Source organism: Bombyx mandarina, chromosome 15, assembly GCF_030267445.1.
Source record: "Bombyx mandarina strain Sakado chromosome 15, ASM3026744v2".
Taxonomy (NCBI): domain Eukaryota; kingdom Metazoa; phylum Arthropoda; class Insecta; order Lepidoptera; family Bombycidae; genus Bombyx; species Bombyx mandarina.
Window position 1 is genome coordinate 8666311 of NC_143221.1, and position 21014 is coordinate 8687324.

Here is a 21014-nt window from a genome sequence, read left to right on the forward strand (position 1 = left end):
TTTTCTTTTTTTATTTATTACCTTTAGTGTTACATACTGCCTATTATATGATTGTTGCTTTTTATTTTATATGATTCCTTTCTTCTTCTTCTTCTCAGTCGTGTCACTCTTGACAGAGTGGTCGTGATCGTCATGTAGTGGGGAAGACTTGATGCGTCTCACGATGTCGCGCCATCTCTCCCTGCTCGAGGCCATTCTACTACACTCCTTTAGGGGACCTCCCACTGCAGTTTTAATTTGGTCGGTCCACCGCATTGGTGGCCTCCCGCGCGGTCTTGTACCATCAACGCTTCCTTGTACAACGAGGCGTTCTATGGACCGGCCATCTTATGATTCCTTAGTTTAATTTAATTTTATACCTCTAAAGTTATTTTAGTTTAAAGTTGAAAAGAATACGATATTTTTTTCATATTATACGTTAAATCCATGATTGCAGACAACAAAGTGTAGCCTTGACAAAATTATGTAAAACGAATGCACTGCCATGCTAATCAGATCGTGCAATGAATATAAATTTATACTTAGAAAATTTACGCAGTAAAATCCCGTTTATTTTTAAAATAGTATTTGAGTGGATACTTTTAGTAAAATGGCATATCGACATCGATATATGTAAACGTTATATGTCAATGCATATGTTATGTACTGTCAGTATTTTCTGCACGCCCTTTTGATGATAATGCTTTCAAAAATTTATAATAATTTTTGTGTTCAAGATTAAATTTGACTTCTAGTGAATATCTTATTGACATATCTAATAATAATATACTTATCTCTGGCATCAAGTCTGTCAATGAAGTCAGTACCTAAAGGATACGACGATACGATACGATAGGCTACGAAGGAAGGATAAGACGGCCGGTACTCGTATCGATCTGTGCGACTATGTCAGTGTTCAAATCCGGCAGTTTTCAACAATTTTTTCTAAGGAATACGAACTTAGCAGATGTTCACGAGTGACTTCCAGAATGAAGAAATAGCATTGGGTTTTCAAATAAACGTTTGCATAACTACGCTATTAGTGGTAGGGTTTTGTTGGATTGAGGATTTTGCGTTCCGATTTGAAGTTTTTGGCAGCCATTGTGTAAAACTATACTTCAAGCTCAAGGTTCAAGCTGAGTGGTAGCATTTAGGTTATAATGTTCACGGGCTCTGGTAACCACTTAAGATCAGACGGACCTAGCACTCCTTTATTCATCTACACAAGAATAAAATAAATTGTAGTACATGCGTGTAAATAAGATATTGAAAACGAGTTTATTTAGTTTTTACGACGTCACTTTATTTAGTTTTATTGTTAGTACATACGATATATTTTTTTCCAACTACTAGCATGATCATTTTTGAAATAAAAATATATTTTATTTTCTTTGCTGCTAGAGTATTTATGTAAATATATCACGGGTCATCTCCCAATTAAATATAAATTAATCTTAAGCAATGAATGAAATGTAATCAAATCTTAGTTGTATTTTTTTTTTTTGATGTTAATGCACTGTCGGTTGCACCTATAATTGAGGTGACATCTGCCATGAACTTTTGTCAATTGTTCAATGTTTTGTATTGATGATCACTTTGTTGGTGCAACTTAATAAATAAATAAATATTAGAGGGTTGACAATTGTAAGTTCCTGAAAGACATTTGCATCGAAATGTTCGTTTGTAATATTTGAAATCGCTTACTACACACTTATTCGGTTTTAGCTCAGAGCTACGATGATGCTAATGATGCGTTAGCATTAACCTTTGTTTCCAGTTTACGTATCATTTATCATTTCTTTAGTGTTGTACGTTTGGAAAAATTGTGAAATTCAAACGACAGTATGTTTTCTTTACGCAATTTAAACATTTTGAGTCCGTTTGTCTATATCTAAAAGACCAATTTTAAATTATAAATTTAAAGTAATTTTATGATCATAGTAGCATATTTACTTCTGTTTTTATTGCCCTTGTAGGCAGACGAACATTAGGCCCACCTGATGGTGAGTGGTTACCATCGCCCATAGACTTCAGCAATGCCAGGGGCAGAACCGAGCCGTTGCCTGCCGAAAACTTTAAGTACTAAATACTTTTAACTTTAACTTTAAGTACTTTTACTAATTTTATACGATTCGTTGAAACTAATCATATAAAATTAACCATTCATAATTAAAATCACTCTATCACTCACTCTAGTCAATCTCATCCAAAAAATCTATGCAAAAAAACCACTCATTTAAAATTCTAATAGTTTTAAAACGGAGAAAAGAGCAATAAAGTTTTGTCAACATTATAGATACATTGAATGGAAATCCGCATATTGTGGAGCTGTGTAATGCGATTATAGATTTAAGATCATTTAAAGATTGAATAAAAGTTGCCATCGATATATTCAGCAATGTATAATAACTAACTATATTGGGGTAATGGACCATGTTTGTGTATCAGATCGGCAAATGAAATAAATGGCATAAGTATTTATTTACAAATATTTTATGTTATAATAAAATCAGCTTCATATCTGACTGTTTTCCTGCGAGTACTCGATTATGTTTTCGATATATGAACGTTAGCTTGTGTTTATGAAAGAAGAAAAATGTAAAACAAGTAAATTTTCTAGTGCTTAAGAAAATATGTACAAGTAAGTACATTTACAATGTCGTACAACTGGTTTATGTTTGTGTCGAGCGAGTATACAAGTACGAAATTGTATCGGTGTGATAACTGGAAAATCATCTCTAATTTATGATGATTGACGGCCCATCACGCAGAGAAAGTTAAGCGCCTCGAAATATTCACATGTCGGTTTACATTAAGTGTTCACTATAGCACTGTGACTACTCTCATCTGTTTTCTTCAACGTTCAAGAGCTCACGAAAAATTCTAGGTATGTAGCATAATCATATTGTGCTTATGAGCATATTGGTTGTATTTTATTGGCACTCGAGAGCGCATATAAGCGTAGACCGGTCACATAGTAAGGTCGGCTACTTCACTTCCGTTATTCTGCTCGGTTTCTTGAACTCATAACTTTGACTTGTAATATAATTATAAGGTAATGTCACTTTTTACTGGTCGCAATTTTACTTTATCGATTTCCTATTGATGTAGTCATACAAGTCTCGTGCACCTTGCATTGTATACTTACATATTTTTATGATTCTGTCGATAAAGGCCGCGACCAAGCAGTAAGACAATACAGAACCAAGACTACTCTACCAGGAATGTAAGACTGAGAAGAAGACGAATCCATAAATCGTTTTCAATTTTGCGGCCAAAATAGTAACGATTTCATGAATTTAAACTTTCTGTAATTTTCCATTTTTGTATATATAGGCTTGTTCAGAATAAAAAATGCTTCATCACAATCAAGTCAATCACTCATTTATTGATAATACTATTATATAATCTTCATTTATTTTTACATCTTACGCATTTCATAACGCCAACAAGGATGACAATTTAAATAGGAACTTTTTTTAAAAGCTTAAAAATAGTACTTCTTTTGTTTTTAATAATGTTCTAATATCCACTTAGTTTTCCTTTATTATTGTATTATATACTGATTAATTAAATAAAACTGCCGAATTTCAACACGCACTACTGGAAAAATAGCAAAGACGGTAGAATTTGAATTTAGAACCAGTGATACGAATGAGATTTGGGGTAGTTTTTAATGTATAACTCCTATGTAACGTAACAGTGTTTACGAATATATAGTTATAAGACCACATGCCTGTTGTCATGACAACAAATTTACTGTACTTATAATTACGTCAACATTAAGGTTATGAGAATTGAGTCAAATAACTCGCTTGGCCCCAAATTTGAAAACGACCCGAATACGGTTTACGGAATACATATTCAATATTTTAAACAAATTGCCTTTGTTATGAGCATTGGAATAAAACTCCCTAAATTGATTGTATCGTTTAGGATGACGATCGATGACATTTCACGAATTCACGACTTAGCTGATGTTAAGCGATTATCAGACGTATCAAGTTTTATTGTTTCATTTTTCTGCGTATCTGCCAGTAGCCTCGTGGGGCTATTCTGGCTTCACTGTAACTGGTGGGCGAGTTGACTCATCCGCTCACTTCCCTCTTACACATATCGTCTTTCACGCAATCCATCCATTTCTTCTTTGGTCTACCTCTTCCTCTGAAGCCTTCCACATTCATAGTTAAAACTCACTTATTAACCTCATTGTCTTTTCGTCTCATCACATGTCAATACCATCCCAAACGCGCACTTCTTAACAACTTACTTTCAGACTTCCTCTAACATATTCATTCCGTATTCTATCCATTCTTGGCCTTATTCTGAAAGAATTTCCTTATACCGGCCCTAGAAAAAGCAGCGTTTCGCTGGATCTACCACCGGGTTGGAATCGCGACTCGCTCAGAAGATCGGGCGAGAATATCAGTGGGCCTCTCAACGAGAATGTCACCGACCCTAAAGCATAATTCTAAAATCATAGTAGTGCAAAGGATTATGACTGTCCCGCCTTTTAAAGGTGTGATTATTCCACTTCAGAGATAGAATGAGGGTTTTTACCCGTGTGGACTTAGCAATTTTGAAAGAGTTTTTTGTTAACAGAACACTGTCAGGAGGCAAGTCCCTAATGCTACTGCATTATACAGTTTATTTTTAATCAACATTTTCATCACTGTTGTAAAATGACACGCTGTAGAGTAGGTACAGAAGGAGCGTACACAAGTGGAAATTAGAGACGAATGGAGATTTTTCGCGTCGAAGTCCAAGATGCCTTTCGGATCGCTAAGCCACCGCATTAAGCAAGTATGGTAAATTATTTATTTTTTTATTTACCTTTCTCTAACGTAGAGATTTTGTGTGTGTGGTTTCAATTGTAACCCAGTTTGATAAAAAGACTTACGATATTTTACCTTAGCGGTCGTTAATATTTCAAGCGGCTTGCAATTGTGAAATATCCAAATATATTTTTCATTCAAGGGGACAATGAGCACTATTGTGCGCTAATTCGTTACTTGCAAATATTTTCAACAATAAATTAAGCGAATGTATAAAAACTGCATGCTTTGCTGCATTTTATTTAAGAGTACTATAATTTGACTCTCAACAGCCATGTCGACGACTTGTTCGATGAATATTATTTAGAAATTATATTATTTAGCAGTCAAGTTGAATTTTTCGGTTTTTGTTTACTCCGAAAGGCTTCTGGGCTTCTATTAAAAGTTAATTCTTCTGGCATTTATTAAAATGGTAACTAGGGTCCTTAGATATCACAATGTGAATGGTCCGCCATATTAAGACACGAGATCGAAGTCTCCATTTTGTTGTATAAGGGCTGTTTCGCGGTAGATATATGCAAGGTTTTTGTCAACAGAGCAATCCAGGATTCTCCGACATTTTGGACACGTGTTGCGACGGCCAGCGGAGTCTATCGAAAAACTTGTTGTTCAGGGTAGGGTCAATGGTCCCGGTCGTGGACGAGCTTGCAGCGCGCACTCTGCGTGCTGTGGGTCTCGTCTGCGGGGGAGTTGCTGGACTTCGACCGGGCGCGTCCGTAGGTGGCGGATCACGGGCCTCTGGGCAATAGTCACAGGGGCATCGCTCCTTCTCTCTCGTTGTGTTACGGCGGGAGAGATTGAGCGACGCGGACCAAAACCAGCATCGGGGGTTACACGCTCTCCTCCCCCTTCACTTGCTGAAGGGTGGTTCTCCTGGAGATGCGAGGGCCTCCACTTTTTCCCTCTTTTCCTTGTTGTTTTATTGTTTTGTTCACACTGTCCTTTGGTTATTTTTATTTATTTATTAATTTAATTTAAGTTTCAATCTGTCTCTTTCTCTTCTTTTGTTTCCGTTCATTGTTTTATTTTACACGATTTTCTATTCTTCTTCTCCTGTGGTTTTATTTTGATTTTATTTGGTTTTATTTTTATCTTCTTTCCTTTTATACCCAATTCTAAGCTCTGACACCCGGCGAGAGAATGAATGGCTGGTGGGCGACCAGTCGCTAGGGTGTCCCAGGGAACCGAACCCTGGGTTAAAAAATATATAAAAAAGATATAAATGTAATGGCTAGTTTTAAAAAGATACTACCCCAGGAGGGTACCTCCCGCTCCGCGGGGGGAGAATCCCTCCGTGCGGCCGACTCGTCGGACGCACGCTGCCCCACGTACTCTGGGGGGGGCAAAAACTGCCTAGACGTCAGGTCCGGGAAGGACGGAGTTCAGAGGAAGATGTCCGAGAAGGACCTTGAAGTAAGCTCCTTAAGAGCCAATGTCGTGTCAGACGATGACATGGCCACAGTCGGTTCGGCCCAATCGTCGACCCGCTCGTCGCCGACACGACGACAGCGGAAAAGGGTCCTTAATATAAGCTCAGACGGGTTGAGCAGCAGCTCCGGTTCGGAGGCTCAGGGCCCGTCAGTTGCGAAGCCCAGAGCCGTGACGCCATCAAAGCGTGGAAGGGGACGCCCTCCGACCACGAGGCAGTGCGTTAGCATGGCTGCTGCCAGGAAGGCGTGCCTTAGGGCCCATAGAGAGGAGAGGGAGTTCACAGAGAGCGCGCGCACCACGCGCCAGAAGAAGAGAGCGGCTGAGGGATCTGTCCCTAAGCCTGATGCCGAGCGTAGGCTCCATCAGAGTGCTGAGGTGGCTCTGACGGTGGCCGCCAAATCTAGTAGCCCGAAGGGCACGTATGTGCGTGCATTGAAGGAGTTGGCGGCCACCGTCAAGGAGGCCACGGAGGACCTTGTGGGCCGCACCGCAACTGAAGAGGCTGAAAGACTGCGTGCGATCAACGCCAAGCAGGAGCAGGAGATCCTACAGCTTCGCAAGGAGCTTGATGAAATTAGGAGGGAGCTGGCTACGGTCTCGCAGGTGCTAGGAAATGCACCAGCCGCAGCCCCGGCCCCAAACACCGAAGAAGAAGAGGAGGAGTTGCGCCTCCAGCGCATTATGCGAGCTGTCGGCACGATGCTCGACGCTCGCTTTGCGGGGCTGGAGGGACGGCTTCTACCGGAGCCGCGAATGCGACCATCGCTAGCGGCGGACAGGCGGAAGAGCCGCGAAAAATCACCGGACCCTCCTATGGTCGTAGACGCTACACTGAATTCGGCACCATTATTGAAACCAGTGCCACCTACAACATCGGCGAAAAAGAGGATACGAGGCCCCAGAAGAAAAGCCACTGCGCAAGTGGCTCCACCTGGAACGCCCACCCTCCTCCCGGCTCCAGCTTCCTTGATCGAAAGCTGGTCAACGGTCACCCGTAGGGGCACTCGGCCGAGGGAGGGAGCAGTGAGGACGGTTCCAGTGGTAGCACCCGCTGAAGCGGGAAAGAAAAACCCGTCCTCTGCAAAGAGGAAAGAGAAAAAGCTGCGTCCTCCGCGCTCTCAAGCTGTTGTGCTCAAGCTGCAGCCGGAGGCTGTAGAAAGAGGACTCACATACCGCAGCGTACTCGCCGAAGCGAAAGCCAAGGTGGACCCCGGGGCACTCGGAATCCCCATCCAGCGCATCCGGTCTGCAGTGACTGGGGCCAAGGTGTTGGTAGTGGAAGGTGCTGATCAGAGCGCCAAGGCTGATCTCCTGGCCCAAAAGCTTCGTGAGGTTCTGTCCGCGGAGGGGGTCATCGTGACCCGGCCAGTGACGACTGCAGCCATCCGCGTCAGCGGGCTGGATGACTCCTTGACGCCGGAGGAAGTAGCCGCTGAGCTCGCCCGGATTGGCGAATGCACTCTTGAAGCGGTGAAGACCGGAGAGATCAAGTCTGGCCCAAGTGGGATGGGTCAGGTGTTGGTTCGGTTGCCCGTCGCTGCCGCGACGAAGGTCCTCGCCGTACCGAAATTGAGGGTCGGTTGGAGCGTGCTCCGCGCTCATCTACTAGAGGCTAAGAAGCTACAGTGCTTCCGATGCCATGAGCTAGGGCACGTGAGCGCTCGATGTCCGTCGTCGGTCGACCGCAGCCGTGATTGTTACCGGTGCGGCCAGACCGGCCACGTAGCGTCCGGCTGCTCTCTGGCGCCACACTGTGCTGTATGTGCCTCTGCCGGCAGACCGGCGGATCACGTCTCCGGGAGCAAGGCTTGTGCCAAGTCCCCGAGACCGAGACCTAGAAGAGGAGCTTCCGCTGCGCTTGAGAATGCGCGGAGGCAGCCCGGTACGGCTATGGAGACATCGAATGACGCCCTGTTATGACAGGTGTCCTTCGATTCCTGCAGGGGAATCTCAATCACTCTGCCAGAGCTCAGGACCTTTTGTTCCAGAGCATGGCAGAGGGGTTGACCCATCTTGCGGTGGTCGCCGAGCCGTATCGGGTTCCTTCGAGCCCCGATTGGGCAGCCGATTTGGAGGGCCGAGTGGCTATCATCCGACGTTGTTGTGTAGGTGCTCCGCCCAGGTTCGACGTTGTCGAGAGAGGTTGCGGCTTTGTTGCTGTCCTCTGGGCCGAGGTATTCATATTGGGAGTGTACTTCTCCCCAAACAGGACGCTCGCCGAGTTTGAGGTTTTTCTCAGCGAGCTCAGCCACGTCGTTGGGAGGTCGCACTCCCAACGGATACTCGTTCTCGGGGACCTTAACGCCAAGTCATTGGCTTGGGGATCCTCGAGGACGTGCCCCAGAGGTAGGGCGGTGGAGGAGTGGCTGGTCGGAAGCGGTCTTCTCGTCGTCAATCGTGGCGCAGAACTCACGTGCGTGCGACGTTTGGGCGGGTCCGTGGTTGACGTTACATTTGCCACGCCCGACGTGGCGAATCGCGTACGCGGTTGGGCCGTGATGGTCGGCGAGGAGACGCTCTCCGACCACCGCTACATTCGTTTCGGTGTCGCAGTGCCTCCGGCGGAGTCTATCCAGGGCTCTTCCTTGCTCGGCGGTGGCGGCGCGGGGGGTCCTCGTTGGGCCCAGAAGCGCCTCAACGTCGAGAGGTTGTGTGAGGCGGCTGTAGTCCAGGCATGGCGTCTTGACTCGCTTGGTGAGCCAGCGGACGTGTGCGAGGGGGTGGAGCATCTGCGCGAGGCGATGTCGCGGGTGTGCGACGCCGCTATGCCTCGCATTAGAGCTCTCGCTCCTAAACGCAGAGTCCACTGGTGGACTGAGGAGATCGCTAGCCAGCGCCGGTTGTGCGACGTCAGTCGTCGCGCATACCAACGGTATCGACGTCGAAGAACGCACCGGGACCCCGATGAGGAGGACCGACTGTACGAGGTGTACAGGATGGCCATAAGGGCCCTGCGCGTGGCTATCGGGGAGGCGAAGGAGGCTGCTTGGAACGACCTACTAACTTCGCTCGACTGTGATCCGTGGGGGCGGCCCTACAGGCTGGCGCGCAATGTGCTCCGCCCTTGGGCCCCCCCGCAACCAGCACCCTGCCGCCGGAGACATTGCAGCGGGTAGTCGGGGGTCTGTTTCCGGATTTTACCGGGACGGCCTTCGTCCCCCCTGTGATGACGACGATGCGGGTTGCTGATGGCGGGGAGCCTGCGGACGTTTCGCAGGCGGAGTTTGAATCGGCTGTGCAGAGGATGCGGGCGAAGCGCACGGCTCCCGGTCCCGATGGGATCTCGTCCCGAGCGTGGGCGCTCGCCTTGACGGGCGATGGTTTGGGGCCTGCTCTCCGAAGGCTGTTCAGCCGGTGCCTCCGTGAGGGCAGGTTCCCAGAGCCATGGAGGACTGGTCGGCTCGTCCTTATTCCTAAGGAGGGTCGGCCACGTGACGAACCGAACGGGTACCGCCCAATCGTCGTGCTGGACGAGGCCGGTAAGCTCTTCGAGCGCGTCATCGCTAATCGCCTTGTCCAGCACCTGGAAAACGTTGGGCCTGATTTGGCTCCTAACCAATACGGTTTCCGGAGGGGTCGCTCGACCGTGGACGCGGTCTTGTGTGTCCGCCATCTCTCCGATTGTGCGTGCTCCGAGGGGGGCGTGTTGTTGGCTGTGTCGATTGACATCGCCAACGCCTTCAACACGATCCCCTGGAGCACGATCGTGGAATCACTTCGGTTTCACCGCATCCCCAATAGTCTCCGCACCCTGATAGAGGACTACCTCTCAGGGCGGAGCGTGATTTTCCCCGAGAGAAGAGGATGGGGACGAAAAACGGTGTCGTGCGGGGTCCCACAGGGGTCGGTATTGGGACCACTCCTGTGGGACATCGGTTTCGACTGGGTCCTCCGCGGTGCTGGCCTGCGTGGCGTCGACGTGGTGTGCTATGCCGACGACACGTTGGTGACGGCTCGCGGAGCTGACTACAGGACCGCAGCGATCCTTGCAACGGCGGCGGTCTCCACCGTCGTTAGCCGCATTCGGAGACTAGGCCTTGAGGTGGCCCTCCACAAGTCTGAGGCCGTATGCTTTCACCCGGTTCGGAGAGGACCCCCTCCGGGCGCGACGCTCATAGTCGGTGGAGTATCGATCGCTGTCCAGCCGAAGCTCAAATATTTGGGCATCGTGCTGGACAGTCGATGGCGCTTCGACCACCATTTTGGTGAGTTGATTCCGAGGCTACTGGGCATGGCAGGTGCGTTAGTCCGTCTTCTGCCCAACGTTGGTGGTTGCAGCGTCGGTGTCCGACGCCTGTACCTGGGGGTCGTGCGCAGTATGGCCTTGTATGGCGCTCCCGTGTGGTCGCCCACACTCTCCGCACGCAATGCGGCGCTGCTGCTCCGAGCTCAGCGGGCGCTCGCGGTGAGGGTCATCAGGGGTACCGTACGATCTCCCGAGAGGTCGCCTGCGCCCTCGCTGGTTCCCTTCCTTGGGATCTCGAGGCCGAGGTATTGGCTACGGTATACCGGCGCAGGACACAGTCCCTGGGTCGGGGACGGATACCCGGCCTGTCGGCTGTCAGTCGGTGGAGGCGTGCTGCGCGTCATCTGGCGTACGCTAAATGGAGGGAGCGGTTGCTGGAGGAACTTCATCAAACCTCAGCCACCCGCCGGCGCACTCTCGAGGCCCTGGTGCCCGTGCTGGAGACATGGTCAGATCGGCGACACGGCGTGCTCTCCTTCCGCCTTACGCAGGTCCTCTCGGGGCATGGCTGCTTCGGGAGGTACCTGTGGAGGGTTTGCAGGAGAGAGCCACATCCGGGTTGTCACCAGTGCGGGCATCCGGATGATGACGCTCAGCACACACTCGAAGCGTGCCCGCGTTGGGAGCACCCGCGGCGAGATCTCATCGCGGTGCTGGGGAGGGACCTCTCCTTGCGGGCTGTCATTGCCCGCATGCTAGAGGACGAGAGTTCGTGGGAGGCCATGGCCAGATTTTGCGACCTGGTCATGGCCTTCCGCGAGGCTGAGGAGCGCGAAAGGGAGTGGAATCCCTCTTCGGCTCCTCAGCGAAGAAGGCGGGGTGGGCGACGCGGGCACGATGCTCCCGTTAATCTCCCGTAGGGACTGTTGGGTACTGGGTGCGGGGGCGCCCGGTGCTCTGCTGTCGGTTCCGTGGTGAGGCGGCGCAAGGTGGCTCCTATGCGCCACTCACGGTGTCTCCTGAGACGACGTCCTGCGGGATCTTCCCGGGGATTGGATCCCGTCCTATTGTCAGGATGGGTACCGGCGACGGCGAGCCTGCGGCGCGCATTGTGCGGTACCGTAGGTTTCGTGGAGTCGGAGTGGTGGAGCTCGATGGGGTTTAGTCGGTAGTCGGTTTTGCGGGGCGGGTCCTGCGTGGTAGACGCCGCGCAGCGCCTCGCGTGCCTTTCTCAAGGCGTAGTCTCCAGGTAGGAATTGGAAGAAGAGGAGGACTTTGGTCTTCCTCTTCTCCCTCTTCTTCTCTGGAGGCGCCGGAGTCCGACATAACCCGGTCTATTACCCCTCTCGACCGGGTATCCGTAAATGGATTCCCCAGCGTTAAAAAAAAAAAAAAAAAAAGGGTAGGGTCAATGGTAAAAGATCTCGTGAACGAAGCCCCATGCGCTGGACTGTCCAGGTGAAAATCTTTACCAAAACCCCGCTTAACGAGTGCGTGCGCGAAGCCTCAGTTTGCGAACTGCTGAGAACAGCTGTCAAGGCTTTGATAAACAAGGATTCTACATGACCACGACTGCTCTGCGAAAAGTAATAGACTATGATGATGATGATGATGATGATGATGATAGGCAAGAAGGTGTAAGTAATAAAAAAGATGGTGTTACGTCCCAGCTCGGGCTCTCACAATCACCAGCAAACTAAAGTCGTTGATTTAGTAGAACGTGAGGCCATTAAACGGAGCGATTAATGAAGAACGAGCAAACAATGAGTGGAAAGCAGGTACGTAAATCCATCGGAAGTATTTGTGGCGTTGATAGGATCTGACCGGCGTCGACAATAGAGCTAATTACCACCCATAGCTCGCTGCGTGTGCGCCGGAACTGTTGCCAAGAAACAATACCCAGGGACCTACTCGTTTGTGTCTACTTAATATACGCCTTTGTTCGCTGCAAACTTTAATTGCGATTAATTTTATACAATTGTAACGTTATGTATAGGTACATGTACGTTTGTATGATTTTTTTCACATGTATGTAGATTACGGAAGGAAATGTACTCCCTCCTGGCTGAGCCTTTGCTCGCCCACCTGTCCTGGTGAAACTGGAAAGGCCTCAGGGCCACCAGTAATCCTTCGGTCATAAAAAAAAGGAAATGTACATCTATTTCAGTTATATGTTACCATTTTTAAAGTCGTAGACGTTTTTGAAATATTTTCTTCAGGCACACCTAATTATAATTCATCACAAAAATTACATGAAATATAGTAAATTGAAGTTTAAAATTTGGAACATTACTGTGATATGATTATGTATGATTATATGTATAAATTGTGGAAAATCGAAGTAAACGTTATCAAACGAAAACTAATGTTAAGCCTAGTTAATATCAGATAAAGTTCAGTTCTTTGTCTACAGAAGTTGCCTGCAGTTATATGTATGGAGGTACTCCACTTGTATGTACGTAGGTAGGTACTCCATTTACTTTCCCTTGACATCAAAGATTTGTATTCTGTTACAACGATTTATGTTGTTCTGAATGAAACATCTGCTACAGAAAATCTTTGACCATTATCTGGTGATAGTTTAAATTGGATTTGATCTATTAATTGTTGCTTGTTTTTTTGGCCTCAACTGCAATTTTTAATTCAAAATGTCTATAGCGTAATGATGTAATTAGTTTTAGTACTAAATTTGTACTGTATTTTTTAAGGCTAACACAAAAATTCATTTGTTTAAAATTGCGCAGAACTCAGGGTTTATAAAAGAAACAAAATTAACGTATTTATTATAAAAACATTTTATTAGAAAACTAACATAGGAAAGTAAAAATATAAGAAGTAAATTACAAAATTGTAAAAATCTTGTAAAAAGTTATTGTATCTACATTACATTATATGTACCTAACGGTTCGGTACTGTTTTAAGTTGACCAGATCACATCTGATAATGATATAAACACTGAAGTCGCCGATCATTGTTGCTCTCGAAATTTTGGAATAATATTGAGAAAATTACTCAGATTGTTTATTTCGACGTGGGTCATAAAACAATTAACAGCGTGATATTTCTAAATTTCTCAAATATTGTGAAAAGATTTTACGGCGCTTGCCTATTATATTTTGTTTTTATTACTTTCGATAATTTTAAAAGCACCATAGTGTTAAGTTTTAGACACCAAAAAGATCAAGATAATATAAAAATAAAACAGAGAACTAAGTAAAAAAAATCGATGTTCCCCAGTGGTGTAACTAGTGGTTAACACTTTACTGGGCTTTTTTCTGGTATTCGCTGTTGTGTAAGTATACTAGTAATAATAGACGACTTCAGCTTTTGACTCAGTGTCAATTGTACTGAATTATTTTTGCAACGCAAAAATACATTAGTGACACTGTAAAGACACACAGATAAGCAAAAAAATCACAGCTCCGGTTTATTAAGATTACAAATATGTTTTTGTTTTCTTTTTAACGTCTTTAACATAATTCTATAAATAAATAATGGAGTGTTTAGGACAATCATAGTTGAAGGTGATGTGGACACACTTTAGTTATATATTTTTGCTTAACATAGCGGCTTTCTAACGTTCTCTTTAAACTTGTTCATATTGTGTAGGTTTTTGAGTTAATAAATTTCGCATTTGTTATTCGTTGTCATTTAATGTTTTTTTAAGTCATAATTGAATCAAACTGTCCACGTCACCTTCAAATTCTGGTTCTAAAATAATATAATTAAATTAATCATGCAAAATTACATAAAAACTTAAAGTTATCGATAAAATCTAAAAATCAACTCAGGAACAAATGCAATAATCAATCGATCAAATAACCTTTTTAATAATAAACCTTTTCAAATAATGATCTCAAAAAACTAACTTATATCAATAATATATTACAGGAATATATTAACAACCATATTTTATGCACTCTCATAATTATATGAAGGTAGCCATAATCTTACATATAAACTGGTAAATCTCTCAATGTTTCTTATCGAGTACTTATTAAATCTATAAATTCGCTAACTTTTCAAAATACCATCTAATGAGATACAAGTGGTAGAGTATAAAAATTTATTTCCCAAATAATTTTTCTCATACTTCTGTACGTATTTACAAAATAATGAGTATTGACAAAGAAGGTTCTTCTGGCTCTATAACTATATTATAAGTACACATACACCGAGAGTATAAAAAGCTTCGTTGTTCATTGTACGAGTATTATTGTTGTTACAAAATGTCAAACGTGGTTCTTCTAGTTTCAGTCATAAAAGTCATTCATTACTTACGAGAAATACAAAAGGCTGTTTTAAAAATAATTAGACAAATCCGTAAAGAAAACTAAAAACATCATAAATCTCACATGAAAAACAGCTAGAAGGCAAACATTGAAATCTTAATTGGCAAGAAATAAGAAAAATAATTAGCACACTACACATAGATATGTGCGCAATATTGCAGATTACTTGTAATACGTTTTTATCTGTAATTAATTCAAAATAAAAGTACCATTAATCGTTTAGTAGTAGGTAGGCATTGAATGTAAATTTTACTAATTACGTATTTCGACTTTTGTCAAAGGCATGCAGGCAGGCATGATTTGATTTGTCCTATTTCTGTCAAACATTTTTGAACACAATTCTTAAATATAAACCAGGAAAGTTTAAAATTAAATTAAGCCTGAGATAATGCGTCAATTTGGAAATATTTCCGAATCAACTATGATGATACTTGGTTAATTTTTTATAAACAGACTAGTCTTACGTTTGATAAACTAAAATTATTACAACATCGTTCCAATGAAATTGCATGGGCTGGTGACTTTAATAGAATGATACAAAAGGTTTGACGTGTGGAGGCCAAAATATCAATGCGACCTTAGTGCTTTAAATATTATGTTCTATTATTAAACTGTTAATTATTTTTTAGCATGTTTTACTCAAAACTAATTTTGTTGTTTAAAATATAATATATAGTAATAAATTCTTTATAAAAAATTATGACAAAAAATATTTAAGAATTTATATATAGAATTGAGTATCTTATGTCGGCAGTTACGTAGGCAGTGAAGCCAGAGATAAGGAAGCGCAAGTGGCGTCGTCTCATCGCGTCGACGATTAGACAGGGCAGGCATTACAGCCCGCCCACAACTTACTATACTCACGATTTAATTTTTAACAATACAAAAATTTCATGTTAAACATTTTTGCTAAAAAGTTTCCTGTTACAAAAGCGAAATCATCACTCATCACACGTATTCGTAATGGCGTTCATTAATGGACAGTTTATTTGCTTGCGGTCAAGCACAATGCATTCTCTAAACTCACATTTTGAAATAGAAAAATATTATAATTTTTAAATTGATTCGTACAGTGAAAGTCCATTTGGACGTAACCATCATACGTTAGTATATTATAGCACTTTAAAAGTAGTGAAAATTTTGAATATATGTAATAATATGTATGTTAGTTGCTCTATATCAGGTAATTGCTTTCTCTAGAAAGCACAGGGTGTACTTTCATGCAATTCCATGTTCAAGATTGTCGTATATGAGCACGTACATTCTATTTATCAATTACTATTTGTACATTATTGCGCTCAGTAGGTACTACAACGATCGCGTTGAAGTCCGTTGCTTTAGTAAACAATGGCTATGGGTACAAGTTATTAATAGATATAATAATGATAGGGCGAGGCACGTTATGAACACATAGAACGAACAAAGAAAGGCGAATCGGTTAGCCGTGAAAGGGAGCACAATTTTAAAGACCGCGATTGAACGCCACTTGTATTTATAATTTATAGCAATCTGAGAGCAATCAAGCCTCTCCCAATGTGAGGCAAAGATGTAATGTTAGGAGTGAGAAACCGTTCACTAAACTGACGGATATGGATTTATAGATAATTGCATCATTGAATTTTTTTTTAGTTATTACTAGAAAACAGTTGAAATTTTTTATAGCATTACGTAATGCGTTCTAAAAGTATACGTTTAGTATAAGAGTTTAGCATGTAACAAGGAACACCGAACATTAGCGAAGAATACAGTACATACGATAACCGAGCGGTGAAAGATGGTAGGTTGAGAATACTCGTTCTTTTACTCTGTAATTTTTTATTTTTAGAAAGTTTAGTCGGTCACACAGCGGGAGAAATTACGGCGGCGGCGAGTAATCCCAACGTTGCTCGTCATTGTTGCCTGTTTATCTGATGTTTCCTTTATTCGATACTGTCAATGAGCTACACATTTTTTTGAAGCCGATTAATGTTATCAAATTTATTATAGGACTAAAGAAAATGCCTACCTAACAACAAAACGTGTTAATATCACCTAACAGCATCTAAATTACCTACATGACTATAAATAAACGGAATGTACACACTTAAAAATAATGTGGAAGTAAAAAATAACAGTGTTACTGATTTTTTTTACGCTAAATAATATTCGGTAACGGACGGAATTACATACAAAATCAACAAAGTAACACGCAGCCGAGAATGTTCCAACTCTCTTTGTGAACTGCCATTTTATCTCTATATTTTTTTTCTATTTTACTAGCACCTTACCAAATTCTCCTGTGATATGTCAGTCTTTATGTTTGATTACATACATACATTAAAAAACATTTATAGTCATATCACCGTGATTTTTAATGTAAACGACACTACAGAAACTGAACAAGCGCGACTCACAGAACTTGTAGCAGTTACCTTTGCTTGTTGGGTTTGACAGCGCCGTTGGCGGCGGCCGCTTTTTGTGCCACGTGTGTCTGGTAGTGCTTCGCGAGATGTGCTTTCTGTCTGAAACTCTTTCCGCATAGGGAACATGTAAACGGTTTCTCCCCAGTATGTGTTCTTACGTGTACGTTTACAGAATATTTATCTTTAAACCCTTTTGAACAAATAGAACAGTAATGCAGAGATCTTTCTTTTCGAACTCCGTTAGATGTCGAAGTAGCCGCTTGAACGGCAGGTCCAGACTGCGGCTGTGCACTTGGCGGGGAATTTTTATTCTGTATCCTCTTATATTTTTTGCTTGTGTTTTTTGTGCTCGTAACTGCAGGTGAAGTGGTGACTATTTGCAAGTTATGTGGGAGTTGTACTTCCCCAGCTGGAATCATCGTCACTAATTCACCATTCACATGATGGATGTTGTAGACACTTCGAGTAGGATCAATGGGTTCTACAGTGCAGAATGGTTGCATTGATTCACCAAGCTCCGTGGCTATTCTTTTTAATTTTTCATAGTCTTCAGGATAGTTCGCATCCAACTGAGACAGCAAAATGTCATCCACGCTCTGCTGCGTCGATGTCGGATTTTCTCCATTAGTTATAACAGCTGTGCTTGGATCCTCTAATAAAATTGAAATGTTGACATTTCCGTTTGGAGGTGAAATTGCCATCAATAATTCCGGATCGGCGTCCTTTGCATCTTGGTACATAGATGGTACGTCAGCTTTGTTATTATTATTGATTATGACTCGCTTCAATTCAGCATTGGCGTCTATTTTAGTAACAGTACTTTTTTGAACAGTACGGAAATAAGCTTTTCCCTGTAATGCACTTCTAAGTAAAGATTCATTCGCATTGTTATTTGTGGCTTTCCAGTCGTTGTTATTGTTGTTAAATTCGATTTGAGTATCCAGTAAAGTTGCAGCACCAATTAAAGAGGAACTTTGCGTGTCATCATTCTTATCACTGTTTGTATATTCGTTTTCGTCGTAATATTGTTCCACTTTTATTAGATTACTCGAGTTCAGATCATTGTTTTGACTCTCTGAATCACCATCTTCAAAATGAAAAGGTTTGGGGAGATCTTGGTTGAAATCGTTTGGAAATCCATTCATATTTAATATTGATTCCAGATCCAATGAAGGATTGGGTTCTATGTCTGCCGGACTAGACATAGAAACGTCTTCGTCTTTACTCCAATAGCGACTTGAACTGTTTTCTGTTATATCGTGATTGAGGACAGTAAGAGTATATATTTGACCATCGGTATTGTTGATTAGTTTATTTGAAATTGTCGTATCCGTGCAGGGGGTATCCGCTATTTCACTATCTTGGTTCCAATAACTAAATTTATTTAAGTCCTCTAACATTGAAGTGTCCAAGCGATCTCGATCACGATCTACATTCCATATCGAGTCAAAACTTTGTAGTGTAGTAGAAGTAGTCGCGGCTGTCATTGCGCTTGTATTCGCCTGCGTCGTCGCAACACTTAACAAGCTATTGTTGTTCTGTTCTTTCGGTTCCTCCGATAACAAAGGATTCGACCTAGAGTCGGGCGATTCCATGAACACGTTTACAGATCGCATTTGTTGTTTATATTGTGCATCCGTAACTTCGTTGGACGTCACGAAATCAAAGAAATCCGACTTTGACCGTTCTGGGGCAGTGGTCGTCATGACTACCGTGATTCAACTCAGAACGATTATCAAAATTCGTTCTCTCGCCAGTCTAGAATTGTTCGATTTGCAGCTTCGTGTCTTTTTGTACTTAAGTAAATATATCTAAATTAAATAAGTGTAAAACCCGGTATGACTTGTACTTTATTGGCAGTCGCTACAGCGTCGGTAACTGGTAGTGTGGTTGCAAATGTGGGCTGGGGTGCTACTCGGACGCGCCCAACGTGCTCGAGTATATCGGCGGACCAATCGAGTGTGCGAACTTGATCCGTACGTTCCTTTTTCCCATTATTCACCCCAACCCTATAAGCCGCTCGACAAGAACTTAGTTGACCAGGTTCTTGGCAGATTTGATATTCAATGTGATTCTTTTGGCCATGGTTTTTCTAAGTTCGACTTTCGAAGTTGATCTGTAACAGAAAAAAATAAATAAATGTTTTTTTTTTAAATATGAAACATAAAAATTAAAGTCTTTAGAATTATATGGAACTAAACTTAAGGTTCTTATTTTTGTAAATTTTACGATGATGACTATTGGTTCCGTATCCATTGTAATTGTGAGATGATAATAAATTTGTTGGTTGCGAGATTTGAAGGCTGGTGCATAATTTAATGGTTAATCAAAGAACTAGACTGTTCGTATTTAAAAAGTACTGCCATATGCCAAGGGCTAAACTGTAAATTCATCAGTTGGAGTTACTCTATTATGCTATCATGTGACGTCAAACTATTTTATTTAAGGTTTCGGACTGTATTAAAATAACTTTTTTATTTTTTCAATGATTTGAATAAAACAAAAACATAATATTATGTCGAATTATCCTCAGTACATCACTGAGAATAATTCACTTTCGAATCGGTTCAGCCACATAAGGAAAAAAATACTGACAAAATGTCGTTTATCAGTTGTCGTATTTTAATATTTTTAGACTTTGAAATATTACGTAGAGAAGGGAATGAGCTCACGGCCTATCTGATGTTAAGTGGTTGCTGGAGCTCATAGATAAAAAATGTGAATAACACCACTCACATTGATATATAAGATCGCAGTCTCTGTATTGTATTGTATGACATCTATCCTGCCCTTCAAATCGGACCACATGGCTGCTTCACGGCAAAAATAGGATGTTTCTACCTACACGTATGGTCTTATGATAAGCCCTGTTATGGGTGCGGCGTAGAAGGGTTATTAATAATTTCCATACAGTTACTTAATCTTAACCAAAATATGAGCGCGTTTGAATGTTTAATTAGTAAGCTCTTTCGTGTCTTTAGATCCTGTACGAAACCAGGGCGAACGAGTCACGCGCACTGCCTATCAGACATCACGTAGCGTCGGAGCTTGTGCTCGCCGGCCTCTAGTCGCAATCCGCACCAACACAATCACAATACAAGAAAACGAACATTAAATTTAAGATGAAAGCCGAAACGAGATCATCACACGGCTTGTAATTGTAATGGACGTATACATGCTTCTTACTTTCTACATTATAATTAGCGTTTTTTACGTCCTGCGAAAATTAAAACAGTTATTTTAAGCCTCCATTAAGTTTCAGCACTTTCAGTGAAAACGCTCCCTGCCTGTATTATATATTTATATTTGCATGACACGTACTTGACGTAAGATGAGAAAGGTCTGTCAAACGACACGATGAATTGGAGCAAGTGCGAGGGACCGAAACAGCCAATATTATATTACATCTGATAACCGATACAATGGTCAGTGGCTGATATTTTACGAAATATTATTTACACCTGTACTAACTTTTATATAACTGCATAATATCTAAGAACACAGACACTTAGAGGGGTATTTATTTTTCTTAAAATAAGGACTGTTTCAATTTAAAAATAAAAAAAACATTAATCTTAAAATGAGGCTTTAAATGTGCAAGGTAAATATTTTGTACCGTTAGTGAGAAATTATTTATTTCTATAATTTCACTGACGTATAAGCAATGAAAATAAATACATGTGTGTATTTCATTGTGTTTTTATAACTGAATTAATGTTGATCTTAAGCAATAACGACTACTAGAACGAATTTTTAATAAACATTGCGGAAGTAATTTTATTGTGAGCTTTTTAGTTCGTCATTTGAAATTAATTTCTAAATCAACCAATTATATTTTCACGACCTTATGTTTTTAAGGTTATTACTTAGTCATTAAGTTTATAGACGA

The 21014-nt window shown here is 42.4% G+C and overlaps 1 protein-coding gene across 2 annotated transcripts in view; it reads right to left on the minus strand.

Moving 5' to 3' along the window:
• Positions 1-13210: 13210 nt before the first annotated feature.
• LOC114249406 (uncharacterized) overlaps positions 13211-21014 on the minus strand; it is a 78036-nt gene continuing 70232 nt past the window's right edge. For both annotated transcript variants that reach the window (XM_089733269.1, XM_028182972.2), the window contains one exon: positions 13211-19241. In XM_089733269.1, the coding sequence (XP_089589395.1) occupies positions 17131-18831 (1701 nt within the window). In that variant the 5' untranslated portion in view covers positions 18832-19241 and the 3' untranslated portion in view covers positions 13211-17130. The remainder of the gene's footprint in view (positions 19242-21014) is intronic.